Genomic DNA, 23,610 nt, shown 5'->3' with positions numbered 1-23,610 from the left:
ATTATTATTATTATTATTATTATTATTATTATTATTATTATTATTATTATTATTATTCTGGACTATAAGACCCCCTACCTTTTTTGGTGAAGAAAACAAGAAAAAGAAATCTGCCTCTGCTTCCCAGCAATTTTGCCTCATTGCAGCAAACAGCAAATAGCCTTCTTTACATTCATTTTTGTTTTCAGCATAGCTTGATTAACACAAGAAAAAATAAATCTGCTCCCAGCAATTTACCTCCTTGCAGCAAGCAGCAGAGGCCCAAGCAACAATAGGCAATGGCAATCCCTGCAGCCTGAAATAGCTGAAAGTTGTTGGCCGATCCAATGGACAATCAACTTGTGTTAATTAGGCTGTGCTGAAGCTGAAATGGGCTGTTTCTTCTTGCTGCTTGCTGCAAGGAAATAAATTGTTGGGAGGCAGAAGCCAAAGTGTGGGGGCCAGTGAGTGGACAGGGCTACATTCGGTGTATAAGACGCACCCAAATTTTCACCCCCTATTAGGTGGGGAAAAGGTGCGTCTTATACTCCGAAAAATACAGTAAGTCTAAGTGCTATTGCTATAATAGTGAAACTCTGCTGAGACATAATTCCCTGGTAGTACTTGTTGCAAAGCACATTGTTCCCTAGAGTTGTGGGAAATAAAATAACACCACCACCATTGGACTGTGTTTCATGCAAGGGAAGGGATACAAAAAGAATGAACTATAACTTTTAAGAACTTAGCATCTGAGTTTTCCTTCTCCTTCCCAAAGTTGTGTCTTTCCATGCTGCAACTATAAAGCTAGGAAGCAACTCTGGGAGTCTTTATCTGAGAAGTATATAAAATATGTTCTAATAAATAAATTTCAAAAATCAATACATACACAGATGTCCTAAATAGTAAAAGGTTTCATTTTCTTCTCAGCCAGATTTATTGGGAAGTGAAAAGTCTGACATACGTTACAAATAAAAATTGAAAACATTTAGTAATGGGAGATGAAGACATAAAACATAATATAAAAAGTCCATGAGTTGAAACAGATGGTCTCCTTAAGTTAAGAAATCATGCTTTGGACATGCATAGGTAGGCTGATTATTTAAAGGAAGAGTTAAAAATGGTAACTCTTCAAGCTAAATTGAACTCACCAGAGGCAAAAGCCAACATTCTGGGATAAAATGAGTCTATCCCTTGGGTCTCAAATCTTCCAAGCAATGTACATGAAAAGCATAGAAAAGCATCCACAGCACCAGCCAATGGAATTTTGCTGCTTAAGAAGAAGAACTAATTTTTTTCTTTGACATACTCCATGTAGAGCAGCTGATCACACTTACTGTACTTTTTGGAGTATAAGACGCACTTTCTGCCCCCTAAAAGAGGGTGGAAATATTGGTGTGTCTTATACACCAAGTACAGCCATTTTTGGCCTCCTGAAGCCCCACCCCGCGCCTCCCATTTTTGCTAAAAACAGGGTGTGCAGAGGCTTTGGGGGGCCTGCAGAGTGCTCCTGTGGTCTGGGGAGGGCAAAAACATTTTTTTTCTTGCTTACCTCTTTGAAATCTTGGTGCGTCTTATACAACGGTGCATCTTACAGTCCAAAAAATACAGTAATAGATGAATCTTCTTTCAACACTGGCACAGAGGCAGCCACCACCATAGAGGCAATGCATTACTTTAGGCAGAACCAAGCAAGCAGCATGGCAGATATAACTGTCCTCCAAATGTTTTGCTACTATTCCCATTTTGACCCCAATATCTGCTGCCTGAAAACTACTATCTAATTCTGCCTAATAGAAGTTATTTTCCCTATTCAAGTAATAGGGTAATAGATTGCTTTATCTTAACTCTCAGTTTATTAACATTGACTTGTTTTGAGCTAACATAGTATTAAGAGAATATTTAGTATACTGGGGGAAATAGTTTGAACACGAAACCTATGTAGAAGTTTTCCAAGAGATACAGATACTTCAAATCTATTCTCATCTGGCTTTAGACCTACCAGTAATGATATATTCCAAACAGAATTGTTAGATGGGATCTGGTTGGTTAGAAGGAACTCCATCACATTTCCTTTTGCTTTCTGGCCTCTTTTGCTGTAAGTCTTTAAATCTTTATTGTTAGTAAATGAGCCAACCCATCTACAAAGATTATCTTTAGAGATCCATCGGTGTAGGCCAACACCAACAGAAATATACCTTAGCAGGGTATTTATCAGGGTCATTGGAGACACTTTTTGGATCGATGGACCTAGATCTAGAGTTTCCCTCAGGTCTCCCCTTCACAACCTTTGCAGGATAGCAAAACTTTCTATTTCTAGAAAGGCATTTCATTTAATTAAAATTGACCAGTGCAAACACTGTTCCCTTAATAAAAGATTAACTTCAAAATGCATTGGGTCAACAATAAAACATGTTTTACTGGCATATGGGAATCCTCCCTTTTGGTCCTCTCGATATATTACCTGACCTTACACTGCTTGTTATGTCTCAGATAAAAGTGATTTCTTTGATGCCAAGCTAGATGTTGAAGGCTAAAAGAAATTCTGCTGCTTGGATAAAAAAACAAGTCTGTTACTAAGTCCATGACTGGCTCAGGAATTCTGGGAGTTGAAGTCTGCAAGTCATAAAAGGGCCATGGTTCACCACCCCTGCCCTAAGAGCACAACCATCAGTCATCTCTGCTCAAAAGTTCCTGTATTTTATTCTGCATTTTATTCATAATCTTGCTATGTTCCTTCTAACCAAATGTTCTCCAATCAAGTACCTTAAGACTGAAACTGAAGACATTCTCGGAACTACTAGGCCTGTCAATCTTTTAACCAGGATGTTGTCTTTGGATGACCTCAGAAACTACTGAATTGTGTTTCGACTCAATCTGAAACTCCACATTTAGCATTAGAAAGGTGTTCATAGCTGTCTTTACCTGTAATCAGCACTGACTGGTACATTCTGCATGAAGTAGAGAGCTGCAGTCCTTGCCCTCCAGTGCCATTTCTTTGCCGGAAGAGTAAAAAGGATGCAGTTTCTTATTTCTTCTTGGAGAAGGTCCATGAGCTGCTTATGTGAACCTCCATAAAAAGCTTCAATTAGCAGCACACTCATTCTCTTACGTGTTTTCCAAGTTGTTGGAGAGTCTTAAAAATAAAATACATAAATTCAAATCAATATTAATAAAATAAAACTTGGATGATAATTAGTTCATTTTTAAAGGTGTCATACAGGATCATGATAAAAGCAGGAATACATGACAAGAATTCAGGCAGGGAGCTCAGTTTAAAGGGATTCAATCTTTTTGTTTCATTAATAAGTTTAATTTTAAAAAGACTAATTAAAACTGCAAGCAAGGCAAAAGGAGAATATCTATTAATCAAAGTTAGATCTCATTAAAATTTAGGGTACAGTTAATAATTTGGTCATATATGCAATGTGCTTGAAATTGCCTAGGCTTTGACTTTGTCTCAGTGTTTCCCATTTATATATACATATAGTCAGTTCTCGGCTAATGACCATTCATTTAGTGACGACTACAACTTATGATGGCACTGAAAAAAAGTAACTTATGATTGGTCCTCCCATTTACAATTATCGCAGTGTTCCTGAGGTCATGTGATCAAAATTCAGCCACTTGGCAACCATGTATTTACGACAGCTGCAGCATCCTGGGGGAGGTGTCACGTGATTGACACTTGCAACCTTCCCAGCTAGTTTCCAATCAGTAAAGTCAATGGGCAAAGCCAGATTCCCCTAATTAACACATGATTCATTTAATGACAGTGGTGATTCATTTAACAACCATGGGGGGAAAAAAGTCTCACTTAATTGCCACCTCATCTAGCAATGAAAGTTCCAGTCCCAGTTGTGGTCATAAGTTCGAGGACTCTGTGTGTGTATGTGTGTGTGCGCGCGTGTGTGTGTGCATGCATGCATGCGTGCGTGTGTGCGTGTGTGTGCGTGTGTGTGTGTACGTACTGAGAAAAAAAGAGAGTGGTATCCATACAGAAAACACAGTTTATTTGGTTTTTATAGATTTTGCTCTCCAGAAGACATCACATAAATCTAATGTTTAAAGTACAATTCAATCAAAAGAAGTTTTCATATTCAGTTCAATAAAAGAAACTGATTTAAAGGAACTATGACAGAACAACATAAGGGTCTGACATATTAATTTATCCGTAGAACATCTGCCTGTAAAGTTAGAGACAACCAAAAATATTTTTTTCCCAGCAGATAATTACTACACTACTATATCTGGCTGGAAGTAAACAATATTATACATTAAGGAAACTGTTCACACTTCTAGTCAAAGAAAACTAGAAAACTAAGTTAGAAACAACCATTAGGCAACTATATATAGCATTCCAAAGTAACAGGAGGAGGAGGAAAGAGGACAACATAAGGCCACTGATTTACAGATTATGTCAATATGCTCTATATGAGGCTGCTCTTAACTATCACTCAAAGAACTTCAGTTGGTCCAGAATGTAGTCACATAAACCATTATGGGCATACCATGATGCGTCCATATAATACTTCTGCCATGTAAGCTGCAGTAATTATCTGTAGGCATCAAGATGCAATTCGAATTGTTAGCTGTCATCTGTGACGCTCTTAATGGCATAGGGCCTCGTTACATGAGAGATCAACCTATAGTGTTTACACATCCAGTACAATCTGATAAGAGTTGCCATGCTTCATATCCACCTATTAAACAATGTCATCTGATGAGACCCAACAAATGTGCCTTCTTGCAATTGAATCTGCCCTCTGAACAGCAAAGCTCCCAGAGATCCAAACAGCCCATTCCTGCTCTCTTTTACATCAGCCTTCCTTTAGACGAGGTCCCTTCCCTTAAGCTTCATTTAGAGTTACCGACAACTGTATGTAGGCATCGCCACATGCCTATGCTGTGAAGGGGCTGATGGGTAAGCATAGGTTGCAGAGAGCTGACGCACAGTCCTCCCAAATCCCTACTCTGGGTTGTGTGGAGGTGTGCATCCTGCAGGCTGATTTGTTGATCCGACTTCCTGTTCTGTGCTTTGTTGTTTGAGCACCCCCTAGCCAGAATGTTACATTTGCACAAATATAAATGCAACATCTACGCAACCATTCCCAAATGACAGATGGGTACATTCCCTGATGTGCAGCGATGAAGAAGTGTAATCCAGGCTTAAGCACTGAGCTAAGATACAGTATTGGGATAGTTCTGCTGTTACCGTATCAGCTGTCTCTCTGTTTGGACATCTTTTCGCCTTTCCATTTTCATGATTTTGATTATTGTACTGATTTTTTTTTTTATATTATGCTCAAAATTGTTCTGAGTGGGCAACTTACAAGTATGATTGACTAATAGATAAATGATAGCTAGGTAAATGGAAGATGGATGGAGAGACAGACACACGCACACACACACACACACACACACACAGAGAGAGAGAGAGAGAGAGAGAGAGAGAGAGGTGATGAACTGCATCAGCTCACCGTATTTAAGAGGCATTGTTACTTTTAAAGAACGAATAAACAAATTGTAATCTTGTCAATGTGCACAGACCAATTCATTCTCGGAAGGATGAAGACAGAAAGGGGAAAAAAAACAATGTACACTGCTATGAATCCTTGAAGAAAAGACAGATTGAAACATACCCACTAAATAATTGTAAATACACATCGTGCATGGTTAATGAAATAAAAATAAACAGTTTGGTACAAAATAGTCAATCCCGGTCAAAACTACCACCAACTGCAACAGTGGTTCCACATTCACAAACTACAGTAGTCATAGGACAGGGTATAAATCTATAAAGACATGCAAAACCTTAAGTAGGTCCTCCCAATTTTGAAGAAGATCTTTCCAGAGGCTTCACACTCTGTGGCCATTCTTTAGAATGCCACCTCAGCTACAAATTACACTTTGTTACACAGCTATTTTTTAAAAGGCAAACTCAAGATCACCCAGGGCACTTAAGACCAGATGCCTGTTCTTACAACCTTAGGCATGGCTAATCACAAAAGTGGATAGAAGTCAATTTCCCCATCCCATTGCCAATCCATATCAGTTCTCAGGAGTAATATAAACCCACACAGATTAGTCTTGTATTTTTCCACAGTGATCTTGATTATTATATTTTTGAAAACCCCACAGTTACGTGATATATATTTTATTAGCAGTAAATGGCAGCACAGAAAAAAAAAACCCGTAAAAATTATGTTTGGTTTCTACCTTTTGCTATCATCACACACCATCATAAATTATTCTTGCTTTCTTATTTTATTTCCTTTGACCTAGCCAAGTTAAGGTAAATACACACCATGTAGTCCTTTGAGATCTGGAAAAGCCACTGATGATAAATGGCTTGAGAACATTTACCCTATCAGATGGAATGCAAAGCTCAATTGGGTATAAATCATTTCAGGTATTTTAGCCATTTCAAAAAAAAACAACAAACCCAAGTACTAGAACAACGTTGCCACTTTCTCATTACAAGATTTGATCTCTCAAGAGTGTCTCTTTGGAACCAATAATTCTCCATGATGTACTAATGGTTTGATTCCATTCTCAGGAGTATATCACCATGTAGCTTGAAAAATTCACGGGCCTATATTATATCATAACTGTTTTTCCCCCTCAGGATACATGGTACTCTGATGCTCAAACAGATGCGAGCAACTCAGCAAACAACAAAAACGTAACAGTGTTTTGATCCATGAAAGCAGTTTGCTTTTAATTCCAGTTCCTCAAAAATGACTCCTACTTTTGATTAGGAGATCTTCAATCAGCATTACCACCACTCCTACATTATGTTATTGAGAAATTTTGGTGAACACACATTACTGCCCAATATTTCAGTCAAAATCAAGTTTCCAACACTCTAGAGATAAAACAAAATATAACTAAAATTTCCAGATGAAAAGCCCTTCCCCCGCCCCCAATAACCTCACAGCAAAATAGATTATTCTGACTTTAAATAACTGATATGTATAATTACTTCACTGGTAGCATCCAGAATTCCTTCATTTAAATTTCCTGGAACAAATTTGATCATTTAATTAAAAAAAACCTTGACGTTTTATAAAAGATTAAATTCAATCTACATGATTTGAAATTTCTACATTCGCTGAAATATGTAAATAGAAACAAATACTAATTGGCATCTCCAACTTGCAAGAACTTCAAAAGTAATAATAAGCTGGAAAATAACTCTTTTATGTTTTAAGAATTAAGGACAAAATCAAACCAACAAATAAACAATACCCTCATTTAGTTTCCCAGGAGTTTATTAAAGAAGATACACTTGTTCTTTTAGATGTACGTTATCAAGGGTAGTTTTCACAGATGTCAGCCCAGTTTCGTCAAATCAACAGGTGATGCTGACAAAAAGGACAACGAAAGATACACGTCAAATTTCAAATTTCTTCTAATAAAATTATTTTAATAATCATCCAAACCTCAGAGTATTCAATATTTAAACACTTAAATATTTAAATGCATATTTATTCACTAGGGAGTTCTTTAGTTATAGGAACAGAATATATAGTTTCTGCAATGGTTAAAAGCCTTCACATAAGAACCTTATTCTACCATGAAATCTATGACATGCTCAGCTCAATAGCTTTAGCCCCTAACTAAAGGAAATTTAGGCATGTAACATTTGGATCACATTACAACCTTTGTTGATTGAAACACACGTTGCCATGCTAGGAAAGAAAGGGGAGAGTCAGAAGCAAAATTCCCTACCTATGATCATATCAGAATGGGAACTTTAGACATTAATATGATCATATTTGTTTACATGTATTCCTCCAATGTCTTCCCTAACCAGTATGTTTTTTTAAAAAATGTGATTTATCACAAAACAAATTAAATGTGATGGAGAAGAGAGGGAGAACAAGTCATATAATAACCGCTAAGATAATTTCATTTAACGATGCTTATATTCTGGAAAACATAGTTAATAAAAAATAAATGCTTCAACTGCATCTCTAAAAAAATTCTATGAAATACTATTTTTAAAAATAAAACCACTATTGTTTTATATACAAGGAGGATAAACATAATTTGCACATTAGGTAATTGGATTAAATGGGAGAAGGGAACCCCATCTTTTGAGGAGGTATTAAAATTCTTTTTATTGTCATATTAAATGCAAATTGCTGCTAACATGTATTTTATCAGTGTTTCTAAACAGTTTCGGGTGTTCACAATATACAAATTTATGACCAAGTTCCACACATACAAATATGAATGGGTAGACCTCAATATATATGTGACTGAACAAGCAAATTATCTTTTTGATTTCATGCCCTTTTTTGGATATTCAATGTCTTAGGTTTGAATAAAGTAATGAAACAGGCTTCCTAATTGTATCTATGAATAGGGAGAGAAGCATGGAAAAGCCACAAAGTTACAGTAGAAAAATGCATATTCAAATCTTGGCTATTTCTTGTACAGATTGAGAAAAGACCATTTGAACCCCTAAGAGATGTTGCCATAGTAGTTTAGAGTACTTTTCCACTATCCTTTTGCCATTGGATATGTTGCTGGAGATGAGTGGAAATCTAAAACATCTGAAGGACATCAGGTTTGGATACTATTGATAATTGTCTTCAATTAATGGGATGCAGTCTGACAAGGTGAGTTGCAGTAGCACGTTCACACTTCAAAAATGCATGGCAAAGTATAAAAAATCGGTCTCTCAAATGAATGTTTTGAACTAAAAAAAATCTCATGTCTGAAAGAATGCTAGCATGGACACTGTTGGGCAAAATAAACCAAAGGTCTAATTCAATTATATGGCAGCTTCATCAATCCTCTAGTTATCTTGGAGGTGGCAGAGCCTATCAATTTGTAGAAAAGCGACACAAAAACAATTCACCTTAAATCATTAACATAATCTCTGCCCCCGTACTTCAGGCCTCCTTTAAACACCTATGGCCTTTAATTCCAACATATTTGAAGGGCACCAGTTAGAGGACAGTTATTCTATACTGAGCCCCTGCCCTCACACCTTGGACTCATCCTTTAAATAAATACAAACTTTGGTTGAAGGAAGTAACTTCACCCTTGTAGCTCAATCTAGGGCAAAAATCAGCCTTGAATCAAGGAACTCTTTATCTGTCTTATGTCATTACAAAATGCCTAAGTCAGATAAACTTTAGCAGGACTGAAATTCATCAAGTATTCAATGCACCCATCAACTGAAGAACAGACGGCACATTTGTAAACAGTGCTGAGGACAGCAGTAGTAATGCTGCATTAAATGTTCCTATGAGCTCTTCTCTGAAAAGCAATGTCAGATGGCAAAATACGTACATACATAGCATAAAAGGCATTATTTACTGATGGTAAAATGTATTCACATTCCTCCCTTTTTCACTATGAGGCAGGAACCTGATCATTCAAGTGGGTAGCCATCACTCAATTTAACTGACAACATAAATTCAATCTTTGTCTCCCTTTCCCTTCAGTGTGTGTGTCTTCCCTATCAACTTTGTTTCTCACTTATTTAAAATGGTAAGATTTTTTTTCCCCTGTTTACACTACAGTGTGTACGATATACAGCATGTATTGCTTGAAAAGCTTGAAATATAGTACAGCATAAATTTCTTGAAATGCTTTCTAAAAAAAATACAGGTTCTTAAATACTTTTCCTTTATTAGTATTTTTTATCAAAAATTTGCATGCAAAGGATTAGTAACGATATATTTCCCTCCTATTACATAGCCAGTAGTGTAAAATAAGAAACCTCTGCAATTCATGTCATCATGCTATTTTTGAGGACAGTCATGTGGAATCAGGTTGTCAAAAGAGTTCATATTTGAATATCAGCCCAAGTAAGCTAAGTTTAATGTGTGCTTTGATTTAAAAGCAAAACTTTGTTTTCCTCCCAGGATAAAGGAATATAGGTAGATAGGATAGATAGCCATGATTGCACTTCATTCAAAATATTTTAAAAACTGCCTTTATCATTCTAAAGAACGTCACCTAACAAAAAATGGTAGTTAGGAGACAGAGGAACACTGAATATGCTCACAGCTTGCATATTTTCAGGACAGAAAACTCTTAATTGTATGAATACGGTGTATTTTATAAGATAAACACAATACTGAAGACAACACATCCCCACACAGATTAAACATTTTGTAGAATGATAAAGAACCCATGTGATCTTTGCAAACACAAATATATTCAATTGTTGAATGACAAACTGAAAATTGAAATTTATGATATTAAAAAAATCTCCCGGAGACAATTAATCCATAAAATACTTTCAGCACAAGCCTTTTGGAGTTTTACATATTTAAACAGTGATATGCTCTAAAATCTTTGGAATGGAAGGAACAATGGTATAAATCCTTAAAAGAAGATTACTAATTCACATGCAGAATAGCTACATTATAAACCTGTATATCTCAGCTTCTTTTTTAACTATGCATATACCAACAGTTTTCATAACTTCTTGCTGTAAATCAAGCTGTTTTTAAATTACAGGATTGGGTTAGCCAAAGCATTTCTGTTGGCATTTGCACACACATGTAAATCTACATTTGGGCTTTTTATGTGCTATCAAGTTAGTATTGACACTTAGTAACCACATAAATAACTTTCTCCAGCATGATCTGACCAATGGTACACTGCCTTTAAAAAAATGTTTTCTATCTGCAGCTATTAATTATATACTGTCACTGAAAATGTCCAATACAAACTGCTTATAACTCTGGTTTAATGCTGCAGTTATAAATTGCAGGGTTTTGAAAGAAAAAAAAGTGGTACAGGTAATTCTTGAGTTACAACAGCAAATGGAACTGGAATTTATTTTACTAAACAATGTGGTCATAAAGTGTGACATCACATTGCTTCACTATAGCAATCCTGGCAGACCCAGTTGCTTTTGTAAATTCAGGATGACTTGGGTTGTTAAGTGAGGACCTCATTTAATAAAATAGTCTGATTATCTTACCTGGACAGGATTCAAACCAAACAGGATATTCGTTTTAGAAGGGGCATTGGTCCTACCTGAGTATCCTTTCTCAGGACAGTGGGACTGGCAGCCAGGAATGGGTTTACTCTGTCGGTTATCCAATAGGACTGAGTCTGCAAGCTGTTAAACTCCTCCTCTTCCTGTTGCTTCCCAGCTTTTTGACGAGAATGATGCTGCAGACTGACATACTGAGCTGTAAAGACAAGGTTATGCCCGTCCCCAGAGTCCAGGACCGAAGGCCTGCAGGGAGGAGCTGGCTGCTGGTCCCACCATCCCGAGAAAGGGCGCTCAGGTAGGGCCATTGCCCCTTCTCTATAAAGGTGGGACTGGCAGCCAGGAATGGGACATGTCAAAGCCATGTGTCCTAATCGGAGGGAGCCGACCAGTCCGGAGTCCCCTGCCCGGTATGTACCGTTGGAGCACCTCCCACCCAAAAGCCACCTCCGCAGAGGCGTAAACGTCAAGTTTATAATGGTGGATAACTGGTGAAGGGGATGACTAGGTGGCGGCCCAACACACCTCCTCCAAGGGAGCCTGCGTAGTCCATGTGGCCGAGATGGCCGCACTCCTGGTGGAGTGGACGGTGATACGTTGGGGAATGGGCAAGGCCTGGGCCTTGCAGGCCTTAGTAATACAAGCCCTAATCCACCTTCCCAAGGTAAAGGATGTCACCCTATGTCCCATTGCTTCACAATAGCAATCCTGGCAGACCCAGCTGCTTTTTCTAAATTCAGGATGACTTGGGTTGTTAAGTGAGGACCTCATTTAATGAAATGGTCTGATTATCTTACTCGATCAGGATTCAAACCAAACAGGATATTCATTTTAGAATAGCATAGTTTAGTTCTGTATTTCTTATGTCCAATATTAATATAAATTATTCAGTATAAAATAAAGCATAAGTGTCAAAGAATCTTGTTTTCAAGTCGTAAGAGTGCAAGATTATCAATTTCTATGACCTCAGCAGCTCACATTAGATTTAACTGGATGAAAGAGGTTTGATTAAAAATAGTGTTACATCTCCCATTACCACACCTATTAGTTCCCTAACCACCCTGAGATATTTTAAACATGACAGGAGAAGATGTTATTAGTAACTACTTCCCTATTATAGAAAAAGAATCAGCCTAGTCATAATAGCCTCATATTCATTTTGGAACCAATCTGCGTTTTGCAATATTTCCACTAGATCTTAACATCTGCCCAATTAAGATATTGCTAATTATTGTTATAAAGAGGGCACAATCCAAGAATGCTCAACTCTTTTAAATTAAAGAATTTAATACACACAACAAATTATCCATATTAAAACCAATAAAACGGAACTCTCAACCTAATCCAGTGCGCAATTACCTCAAAGAAAGCCCTTCTTAATAAAGAATGGCTACTTCTACAAGAATAGGCCAGATTAAATGAAGGTCATGGACACAGAGGCTATAACTCCAGATTAATTCAACCTTATTTTAAAATAAACAAAAATTCTATACCCTTCATCTTCAGAAACCTCACAAAAAGTGTTAATTTTAATTGGCTGACTTTTTGAAGTGAAATATTTCAAAGCAAACGAAAACAATTACTATGTTATCATTTTAACTAGTTATACCAATCAAATTTGGAAGATCACCTTAACAGTTTCTAAGGCAAAATAATATTCTTCAACTGGCTGGCGTTATTTACACTTTGTATTTATTTCCAGTATGTGAAATGCCAACGTTATCTTTAAATTCACAAAATGGCCTTTTTAGGTTACAGAAGGGTGGGTCTGCCTCAGTAACCTGAGATTTAATATTTCTACTGTATTTACTTGGACTATACAGAAAAATCACTTTTTTTTTTTTTGAAAAAATGGTTCAGGTTGCTGAGGTTGGCAGAGATATAATAAACAGCTGTAGACCTATCAGAACTTACCCCAAAGTCTTTAGCATTCTGGAATATTACAAGCTGATTGACCATGATTTTATAGTCAACGCTAGTAGCTACGAGTGCAGCGCGGACAACAGCTTGCCTTCTTTATGAATGTAATATTGGCAGTATTTGTCGTTGTCCTATGCATAAGCAACAGAGGAAAGGCCAAAAACAACTTAGGCAATACTGCTAATTTATTAAAACCGGTTTGTTAATTTGATTATCTAGCAATATATTCCAGCAACAAATAAACAATACACATTCAATAAAAAATCCTTTTGCTCTAGTTAACATTGTTGACCCCGATTTAACATGTAATAATCTCTCTGGATGCCTATTCACATTCTTGGACAATTAAAGAAGAACAAAAAAGCCTCAAGTATTTCATCAATCCTAACAAAGGCAGTTGTTAGAACTAAAATGCCTCCAGTTAACAATCTGCAAAGTAGATCAATAGTTCCTAACCTCTACACCCAGACTCTATTTAGAATGGAGTTTGACCTCTAGGCACTGAAAACTTTCACTATTACTTTCTGGCAATCTTCTATTAAGAATTAACCCTAACTGGAACTCAGTACTGAGGAACTCATTCCAATTTCTGTTTTGTGCAAGAAAAAAAGTATTACCAGACCAAAAGCAGAGACAGAGAATGCTATTCTCTGTGACAATAATTCCAGAACGTGCCTTTAGCAGAACTTTTCATATACACTGTGCATTTCCCAGCTCTACTTCTAATTCCATGGTATGGTAAATTAGATACCGCTCCACCCTGAGAGCACCATTTGCCTCATGTTTGCTGCTTCAGGAATCTTTTAAAAAAACGACTAATATCTTAAAGTTCATTCCAGAGCTTCAGAAATTGAAAAATTCCATCTGAGTCGAACCCCTTATTTACAGTTACATTACATAGACCAACTGACATGTTATACATCAACAATGTTACTAATATGAAAAAAATGAATTGTACAATCCTATCCATCAACGGAAAACACTGCAAACACAAATAAAATCCAAATTTTGGGAGTTATAAAAACTTGGTGTAAAGTTATAAAATAACTTTGAAATAAATGTTGAGAAGCTGGATTTACTACATTAAATTTCACACAAAAATAACTGATTTTCATTCCTTATATATTTATGGAATACATTTATATAATGCTGTTCTATATACAACATTCTAAGAAAAGCTTACAATAATTAAATAACATTATACGAATACACATATACATATAATAATTATTATTTCACAATAATTAAATAGCAACATAGTAATAGCCTTTCCTGTTTTTGATCAACTTTAACAGGGTTAATTATTCTTGCCTCCTTAATTTTTTAAATATTTTTAAAAACAATTTAACTCAGTGTGTGTGTGTGTGTGTGTGTGTGTGTGTGTGTGTGTGTGTGTGTGTATAAACAAACTATTCTAAAAATACGAGTTCCAGGAATATTTGTAAAATAAAAAACAGACATTCTGCGAGCTCCGGAACTGAAATAATTAAAATTTTATTCTACTAAGCATATATATATATATATTTTCACATAAGAACAAAGCCAAAGCCTGAAGATGATGAGTGATATCTCATTGAAACATTGCCTAAATACTTTCAATCTTACACGGGAAAAGACCTGAACATACCAAAACCTGCATATATATATATGGGCATATTCTACTACATATATATGAATATATATTCATATTTCAATGTTTTATTGTACACTCTCAAAGTCCCTCGTTGAAAGGGATGGGTAGTATAAAAATGAGAAATATAAATATAAATAAATATAAATATAAATAAATAGTCAAGCACAGCACCGTGTCAAAGTACATTCAATTTATAAACAACCATATTCTTAATACATTCCATTTCTACTAATTATGTAAACCAAGCTTATTGTATTGATAAGCTATGACTAAAAGTGATAATATTAGAACACGATCTTTAGAAGCAACCAATTAGAGAAAAGAAACATGTCAAAAATGTTCTGGCACTTGAATCTTCCAATAAAGATACTTTGAAAGAACTGTAATTATGCACCATCATTCACTACTTCCTAGTTGGGAGGAAAGGGACAACAACCCCCTGCATAAAAACATGGTTCATCCTTTGAATTTGCCTCTCTCCAACTTGATTTGATATATTTCTTACATATAGGATGGTGTTTATTTCTTAGCAATATGGCATGGAAAATTTAACCATTTTTAAAGTGCATTACCTTATATTATTCAAATAAGTATTTATGCATAATTTTAACTTATCAAGCTATAAATGCAATTTCCTGAAAACTCTATTTACAGTCACTAAAAGGAAGAGACCACACAAAGCTACATGTGCTGAAGCACTCTCTACATCCTATGCATTAGCTCATCCTAGATGTGCGCTTCTGGATGGATCAATGCAGAGTCTGTCATGCATTTTTGGTTATTTACAAACACAGCTGACATGTTGCTGACCCTTGTAATATTTGCCAAGTGCCTTGCGGCATCTCGTACTGGCCACTGGCACTGGTATATCCAAAAGCCCTTCGAAAATACAACCTAACAGTACAGTACTGTCACAGTATGGTATGATGAGACAGAATGTCCAAAGGGATTTAGGGAATTAAAGGGATTTAACTCAAGGGATTTAGTGATTATTAAACATGGGATTATTTTAAAAATTTACCTATAATTCATCTAAAAATAAAATACCTTTCATTTTAAGTCCAAGATCCAAAGTGTGATCTTTTGAGTTAGAAGCAATAAACCAAAGGCACATGCTGATGCACATGGAAGTGTTATTCAAGGTTACACTTAAATAATTTCAGTTGATTAATGCAAGATTAGTTTTCAGTCTGCGTAATGTGCATATAATAAAAATAATAAATTAGATCCATATTTAGAAGCAGGCAGTGGAGGGACTGGACTTTCTTTTCCCACCATGCTACTGTCTGCTCACCAAAGGAAATCTCCGTTTACCACTTCAGTTTTGAACACCATAAATTGCCTTATTCCCAATATCTACCATTATGTGGAGAAGCAGGCAGGAAAGTCCTGCTATTCTCATTGCAAATAGCAAATTCAAGTTGTTATTTTATACATGGCTATGAAGTTCATGTCAAACCATGGGTATAAAAAGTAATCCTGACATTCAATAAAAATGGTAAGAGTTGGGGTAGGGAACATGCTCAATGCTAGTACAGCAAGTTCTTATTACACAGATGAGCCAACATAAAGGAAGGTTTTTCACTTTTTCTAGTTGTTCCTACAAAATGAGATGTGTTAATACTTACAACAGCAAGATCATGCCTACAAGCATATTTTGTAGGAGTAAAGAATTGAATAATCTGTTCTTTGAAGAGGAAGGGAGGGAGGAAGGCAGGCAGGCAGGCAGGCAGGCAGGCAGGCAGGCAGGCAGGAAGGAAGGAAGGAAGGAAGGAAGGAAGGAAGGAAGGAAGGAATTTTACTGCTCTCTAAATGTGAGACAAGGTTCAATTTTTCTCATTCACAATTCATAATACTTTCAAAGCGAGAAGAAAGAAAAAGAAGAGGTTGAATAATTTGGCCCAGCCAGCAACATGAGAATGCCTGCATTATTAAGTTTGTGGTTGTAATGTGTTGTCTAATTGAATAATCAGGCATTAGTTTTAGAAACTACTGGTTTATACAGTGGGTATATCTCATATGAGAGCCAGTTTAGTATAGGTTACCGTATTTTTCAGAGTATAAGACGCACATTAGTTTTTGGGGAGGAAAACAAGAAAAAAAGAATTCTGCCTCTGCCTACAGTATCAGTATTTATCCATCAGTATTTATCCGGCTAGTGTCCTTGCAGCAGACAATGAACAGCCTGGTTAGCTTCAGCACGCTATCGCAGCCTGATTTAGCATGAACAGCTGATTGGCAGTTTGATCAGCCTCCCAGAATAGCCACCAATCAGCTGTTCTAGGCAGCAGGGATCGGCTGCCCATCACCACCTCCACGCGTTGTGTTTTTGGCCTCCGCGCATTGCATTTTTGGCCTTCGCAAGCTCTATTTTAGACCTGTTCCAGACTGCGGGGATCACCATAGCACATCGTCACTGATCGCTGCCTCCACATGTTGCATTTTTGGCCTCCATGCATCGCATTTTCGGCCTCTGCATGTCCTGTTTTGGGCCTCTATGTGTCTCATTTTCAGCCAATTCCAGGCAGTGGGGAGCGCCGTCGCTTCCCACCGCCTGGAACTGGCTGAAAATGTGACGCATGGAGGAGAAAAACAGGGCATAAGGAGGCTGAAAATGCAATGCATGGAGGCCAAAAATGGCCAAAGGGTGGGAACCAGCGGGTGGATGGGGCTTCAGCAACATTTGGTATATAAGACTCACCACAATTTTCACCCACTTTGGGGGTTGAGACTGTGTCTTATACTCCGAAAAGTACAGTAAGTCATCAGGCTAAAAATAGGGAGACAGTTTACTATAGGTTAAGTCATCAGGCAAAAAATAGGGATACTTTAACCATAGTGATCTTGGGTCAGTTGCTTTCTCTAGAAAAGAGATAATGGCAAACCACTTCTGAAAAATTTTGCCAAGAAAACTGCAAGGACTTCCAGGAAGAATTTGAGAACCAGACATGATAGATCAGAAGAAAAAAGTATCTCAGACATAACTATTTGATATATCTTTGACTGACCTTAAGTTGTTAACTTATTATCCCAAAGCACTTCATCCTAACATTAGTGCTTTGGCAGTATGAAAAATGACATGTAAGACTTAGGTATAGAAAAATGTCTTGTTTTATGGTTACCCAAGAGGGAATTTGTAGTATTGTTAAGGTTATAGAAAAATATTGATCCACTGTTGCACTTTAAACATAAAACACCTTCTGAATGAAATCCTTCTTATCTTGCTATTTCTGAATAGGAAAAATGTGCAAAATGTCTCCATAGATATTAACTCATTGGCTATGAACCACTTCAGTTTGAAATGAATAACAAATCAGACATTTCTGTTGCATTCTTTAACTATTATAGTATGTTTTTACCCTTCATTGTCTTATAATAGTTTATCTATTTTTATACAACATGAAGGAATATTACATCCATTGTATTAAAAAAAAATTCACATTATCCCTTTGAGATAGGCAACTATTAAATACTTCTGTATGAAAACAATTAAGGGTAATTAATATCTTTTAAAAACTAAAAGCTGCCAAGCAACCATTATTCTTTACTTTCTCTATCACATTGACATATTTTCAAATATTAGACTCTTCCGGGGAAAATGTTGCTTGGTTAAAGGCAAATTAGGAAGGCAAATTATAAATATTATTAAAAACTGAATTATAGATTTACTTATTGATCGCCTTGCTTTGATGTTCTGATTCCAATTGTGACTGTAAGTCAAAACTCTCTTTGTTCTTTTAATACCACCCAATACACTTTTCATGCAAGATGGCTTTTCATGCAAGATGGCGCCGACGAAGGCTGCCTCGGTGAAATGCTCTCTAATGGTTTTTTTATTTCTAATTGTTCTCTGTGACTCACTACGGATTTCCTACTCACGAGACCATCTGCTAAAAATTAAAGAACATTTCTTTAAGGAGCAGCTTTCTTTAATCTCACCCCCGCCTGTCTTTACAAACACGGAGGAGATTCTAACACAGGAGGAGGCAATTCCCACGGAGCCATGGATTACTAAAAAAACCAAACGACGGAAGCAAAGGAAGAGAGGAAAAGGATCTGGGATCTTAAACAGATTAAGAAATCGCATTAAAACTCCTCTGCCTTCAATTTTCCTAATAAATATATGCTCACTTGCAAATAAGATGGATGAAATACTCCTCTTAAACAAATACTATTCTGATTTTCGTAATTCAGCAGTCCTATGCTTCTCTGAAATCTGGTTAAATGAATCAATTGAAGATAGCAACCTGAACATTCCAGGGTTTCAGATTGAACGATCAGACAGGATTACAGAAACATCTGGTAAAAAGAAGGAGGAGGCTTATGCCTATATATTAACAACAACTGGTGTCAAGATTTTAAACTAATTTACAAATTCTGTGACAACAATTTAGAGACTTTAATTATCAACTGCAAACCATACTATTTGCCTCGTGAATTTTCCTCATTTCTTCTAATTGCTGTTTATGTCCCACCACAAATCTGTGTAAACAAGGCATTATGAACTCTAGCTGACCAAATAATTGAGGCTGAAGCCAAACACCCTGATTCACTGGCCATTGTTTTGGGAGATCTAAACAAAGCAAAATTAAGGAAAGAGCTACCAAAATACTTTCAGCATGTCAATTGTCCCACCAGAGGCAAGAATACTCTAGACCATTGCTACACAACACTAAAAGATGCTTATCGGTCTTTACCACGTGCAGCTGTAGGACACTCTGATCATTGCATGATTCACCTTGTACCTGCTTACAGGCAAAGACTTAAAACCACAAAACCAAAAATTAAATCAGTGAAGACCTGGACAGAGGAGTCAAAATTAAAGCTACAGGCATGCTTTGACTGCACTGATTGGAATATTTTTGAAGATACCTCTGCAGACCTGGATGAACTCACAGATACTGTAACATCATATGTCAGCTTCTGTGAAGACCTATGTGTACCTACAAGGAACTTGCAAATATACAGTAACAACAAACCTTGGTTCACACCTAAACTTAAGCAGCTACGACATTCCAAAGAGGAAGCCTACAGAAAAGGTGATAAAATGCTGTACAATCAGGCCAGAAATGTACTAACAAGGGAGATCAGAGCAGCAAAAGAAGCTACTCTGAAAAGCTAAAGAATCAGTTTTCAGCAAATGAACCAGCAAACATGTGGAAAACTCTTAAAAATATCACCGGCTATGGCAAACCTCCTTCCCAGGCTGAAGGTAATCAACAACTGGCAGATGACCTGAATGAGTTTTACTGCAGGTTTGAAAGGAAACTACAGCCACCTATCTCCACAACCCCCATCTCAGACACATCAACAACAGCCAAGCCTCCTACAACTGACCCCATTTCATTGGGTTCACAACCCCTAGTGATCACAGAAAAGGAAGTGCAGGACCTATTTCACAGACAAAAGCCAGGAAAAGCTCCAGGCCCAGACAAGATAACTCCTTCTTGCTTAAAAGTCTGTGCTGACCAATTGGCCCCCATCTTCACCCATATTTTCAATAAATCACTAGAGATGTGCTATGTTCCTTCTTGCTTCAAATGCATACCATCATCCCAGTGCCGAAGAAGCCCACCATCAAGGAACTGAATGACTACAGACCAGTTGCTTTAACATCTGTAGTCATGAAAACTTTTGAAAGGCTAGTGCTTTCCTACTTGAAAACCATCACGGATCCGCTGTTAGACCCCTTGCAATTTGCATACCGAGCAAATAGATCAACAGATGATACTGTTAATATGTTAACATTTTGAGTCTCCAAAGACCTATGCAAGGGTCCTCTTTGTAGACTTTAGTTCAGCATTCAATACCAGCATTCCAGACACTCTTCTAACTAAGCTAAACCAGCTACCGATACCGGAACAGACTTGTAAGTGGATCACAAGCTTCTTAACAAACAGGAAGCAGCAGGTGAAGCTAAGCAAGATCACATCAAATACCTGTACAATTAGCACAGGGCCCCCCCAAGGCTGTGTGCTCTCCCCACTTCTCTTCTCTCTGTATACCAATGACTACATCTCCAACGATCTGTTAAGCTACTGAAGTTCACAGATGACACAACAGTGATTGGTCTCATTCAACACAATGATGAATCCGCATATAGACGAAAGGTCGAACGACTAGCCTTGTGGTGCAACCAAAACAATCTGGAATTGAACACACTCAAAACCGTAGAAATGGTGGTAGACTTTAGGAGAAACCCTTCCATACTTCCACCTCTCACAATACTAGACAACACAGTATCAACAGTAGAAACCTTCAAATTTCTGGGTTCTATCATATCGCAAGATCTAAAATGGACAGCTAACATCAAAAACATCATCAAAAAAGGACAACAAAGAATGTTCTTTCTGCACCAACTCAGTAAGCTCAAACTACCCAAGGAGCTGCTGATTCAATTCTACAGAGGAATTATTGAGTCTGTCATTTGCACCTCTATAACTGTCTGGTTTGGTTCTGCAACCCAACAAGAAAAACACAGACTTCAGAGGATAATTAGAACTGCAGAAAAAATAATTGCTACCAACCTGCCTTCCACTGAGGACCTGTATACTGCATGAATCAAGAAGAGGGCCGTGAAAATATTTACAGATGCCTCACATCCAGGACATACACTGTTTCAACTCCTACCCTCAAAACGACGCTATAGAGCACTGCACACCAGAACAACTAGACACAAGAACAGTTTTTTCCCGAAGGCCATCACTCTGCTAAATAAATAATTCCCTCAACCCTGGCAAACTATTTACTAAATCTGCACTACTATTAATCTTCTCATAGTTCCCATCACCAATCTCTTTCCACTTATGACTGTATGACTGTAACTTTGTTGCTGGCAATCCTTATGATTTATATTGATATATTGACCATCATTTGTGTTGTAAATGTTGTACCTTGATGAAGGTATCTTTTCTTTTATGTACACTGAGAGCATATGCACCAAGACAAATTCTTTGTGTGTCCAATCACACTTGGCCAATAAAAAATTCTATTCTATTCTATTTTACACTTCACAATAACAATTCTTCCAATGATCAAGCATGGTAGATAGCATAATAATAGTGTACAAGAAAAAGAAAAAAAAGATAAGGAAACAATAATTTCCAGCAATCTCATCACTGATCGATGTTTCTAATGAAGATCCTTCTTTTCATTCTTTTATTCTCACTACCAGCTCTTTATAAATAGTGGTCAACTTACGATCACAATTGAGGCCAAAATTTCCATTGCCAAGCAAAACAGTTGTTCAATGAGTTTTGCTCCATTTTGCGACCCTTCTTGTCACATTTGTTAAGTGAATCACTGCAGTTATTAAGTTAGTATTACAGTTGTTAACTGAATCTGGCTTCCCCATTGACTTTGTTTATCAGAAGGTTGCAAAAGGGGATCACATGACTCTGGGACATTGCAACAATGGTAAATATAAGCCAGTTGCCAAGCATCCAAATTTTAATCACTTGACCATGGGGATGTTGCAATGGTTGTATGTGTGAAAAACAATTATAAAGCATTTTTTTCAGTGCTGTTATCCCTAAACGTATAATTGTAAGTTGAGGACTACTTGTAGTGCATCATTCACCAGTAGCCTTCATTAAAACTATTTCTTTCAATGTACTATATTTTATTATCACGTCTTTATGGTTGAACTGACTTGGTTTCCACTTATCTTTCAAAACAGCCCCAACAAGCCAAGATTCCCTAACGGAGTACATGCTGTGAATCTGCTGTGGCCCTCATTCAATCGCTAGCAATTTTAGCTAATGAGTGTGGAAGGAATTTAGCCTGAGTTTCTGGGGAACTGTGGTCAATCGAGAAAGGGCCATTTTAGATTAATTAGGCTAGTGGACAAAACATAAGGCATCATCGTATTTTCTTAACCATTCATTTTATTTGCCTGGAGTGTGACTTTTATTATAGTTATTGAAACGAACTCACAGACCACTTACAAGACAATTTAAAGCAGATTTGAGTGAAAATGAGCATTGTCCAATATAAAAATGTACAACCAAATGTTTCAACCGCATTCTATCTTGCACAATTTCATTTTTGTATAATCAAGACAGACTTTTAACATTTGCTGAGAAACCTCTTATGGATGATGCTGCCAAACTCAACAAACAAGAACCCCTTGGCTTTCTGGAAAGATCCTTATTGCCAGTAGGGCAATGTAATAGAACTCGTCAAAGCAATTCTCCAGTTCAGCTTAAACCTAAGGTAATTAAGTCTAAAGCTTCCCCCTTCTCTGGGCTGACATCAGTGGTGGGTTTGTTTGTTTGTTTGTTTGTTTGTTTATTTTGTCACACAGTATATATAAGCATAAGCATGAAATAATTATACAATATATAAGCATATATATGAGTATGAGTATGTAATAACTATATTAACTGGATATAACAAAAGGAAACAATAGGACAGGAACGGTAGGCACGTTTGTGCTCTTATGCACGCCCCTTACAGACCTCTTAGAAATGGGGTGAGGTCAATGGTAGATAGTTTTTGGTTGAAGCTTTGGGGATTTTGGGAAGAGACCACAGAGTCAGGTAGTGTATTCCAAGCATTAACAACTCTGTTACTGAAGTCATATTTTCTGCAATCAAGATTGGAGCGGTTAATATTAAGCTTAAATCTACTGTGTGTTCGTGTATTGTTGTAACTGAAGCTGAAGTAGTCTTCAACAGGAAGGACATTGTAATAGATGATTCTATAAGCAGGTCATATCGAAGGCGGCGTAGTTCTAAATTTTCTAAACCCAGGATTTCAAGTCTGGTGGCATAAGGTATTTTGTTGTATTCAGAGGAGTGGAGAACTCTTCTTGTAAAATATTTCTGGACACATTCAATTGTATTGATGTCAGAAATGTGGTATGGGTTCCAAACAGTCGAGCTGTATTCAAGAATTGGTCTAGCAAATTTTTATATGCTCTGGTTAGTAGTGTAGTGTTTTTGGAGAAGAAGCTACGCAAGATTAAGTTTACAACTTTTAAAACCTTTTTTGCGATGTAGTTACAGTGGTTACTACCACTTTGTTGCTACCGGTTCACCCCGGATTGGGCAGATCGGGCAAACTGGTGGCAGGCTCCATCCACCCATACAGATGCTTATGCACATGT

At 37.0% G+C, this 23,610-nt stretch overlaps 1 protein-coding gene across 9 annotated transcripts in view; it reads right to left on the bottom strand.

Annotated features, from left to right (window-relative positions):
• GTDC1 (glycosyltransferase like domain containing 1) overlaps positions 1-23,610 on the bottom strand; it is a 283,243-nt gene that overhangs the window by 186,151 nt on the left and 73,482 nt on the right. For 8 of the 9 annotated variants that reach the window (XM_058193541.1, XM_058193532.1, XM_058193524.1 and 5 more), the window contains one exon: positions 2,902-3,112. In XM_058193541.1, the coding sequence (XP_058049524.1) occupies positions 2,902-3,080 (179 nt within the window). In that variant the 5' untranslated portion in view covers positions 3,081-3,112. Of the gene's footprint in view, positions 1-2,901; positions 3,113-10,989; positions 11,097-23,610 lie in introns of those variants that run through there. The other variant, XM_058193558.1, reaches the window with a different exon arrangement.

Source organism: Ahaetulla prasina, chromosome 1 (assembly GCF_028640845.1).
Source record: "Ahaetulla prasina isolate Xishuangbanna chromosome 1, ASM2864084v1, whole genome shotgun sequence".
In the NCBI taxonomy this organism is placed as follows: domain Eukaryota; kingdom Metazoa; phylum Chordata; class Lepidosauria; order Squamata; family Colubridae; genus Ahaetulla; species Ahaetulla prasina.
Note: the sequence above shows the minus strand (reverse complement) of the source record. Positions and strands in the feature narration are given on the sequence as shown.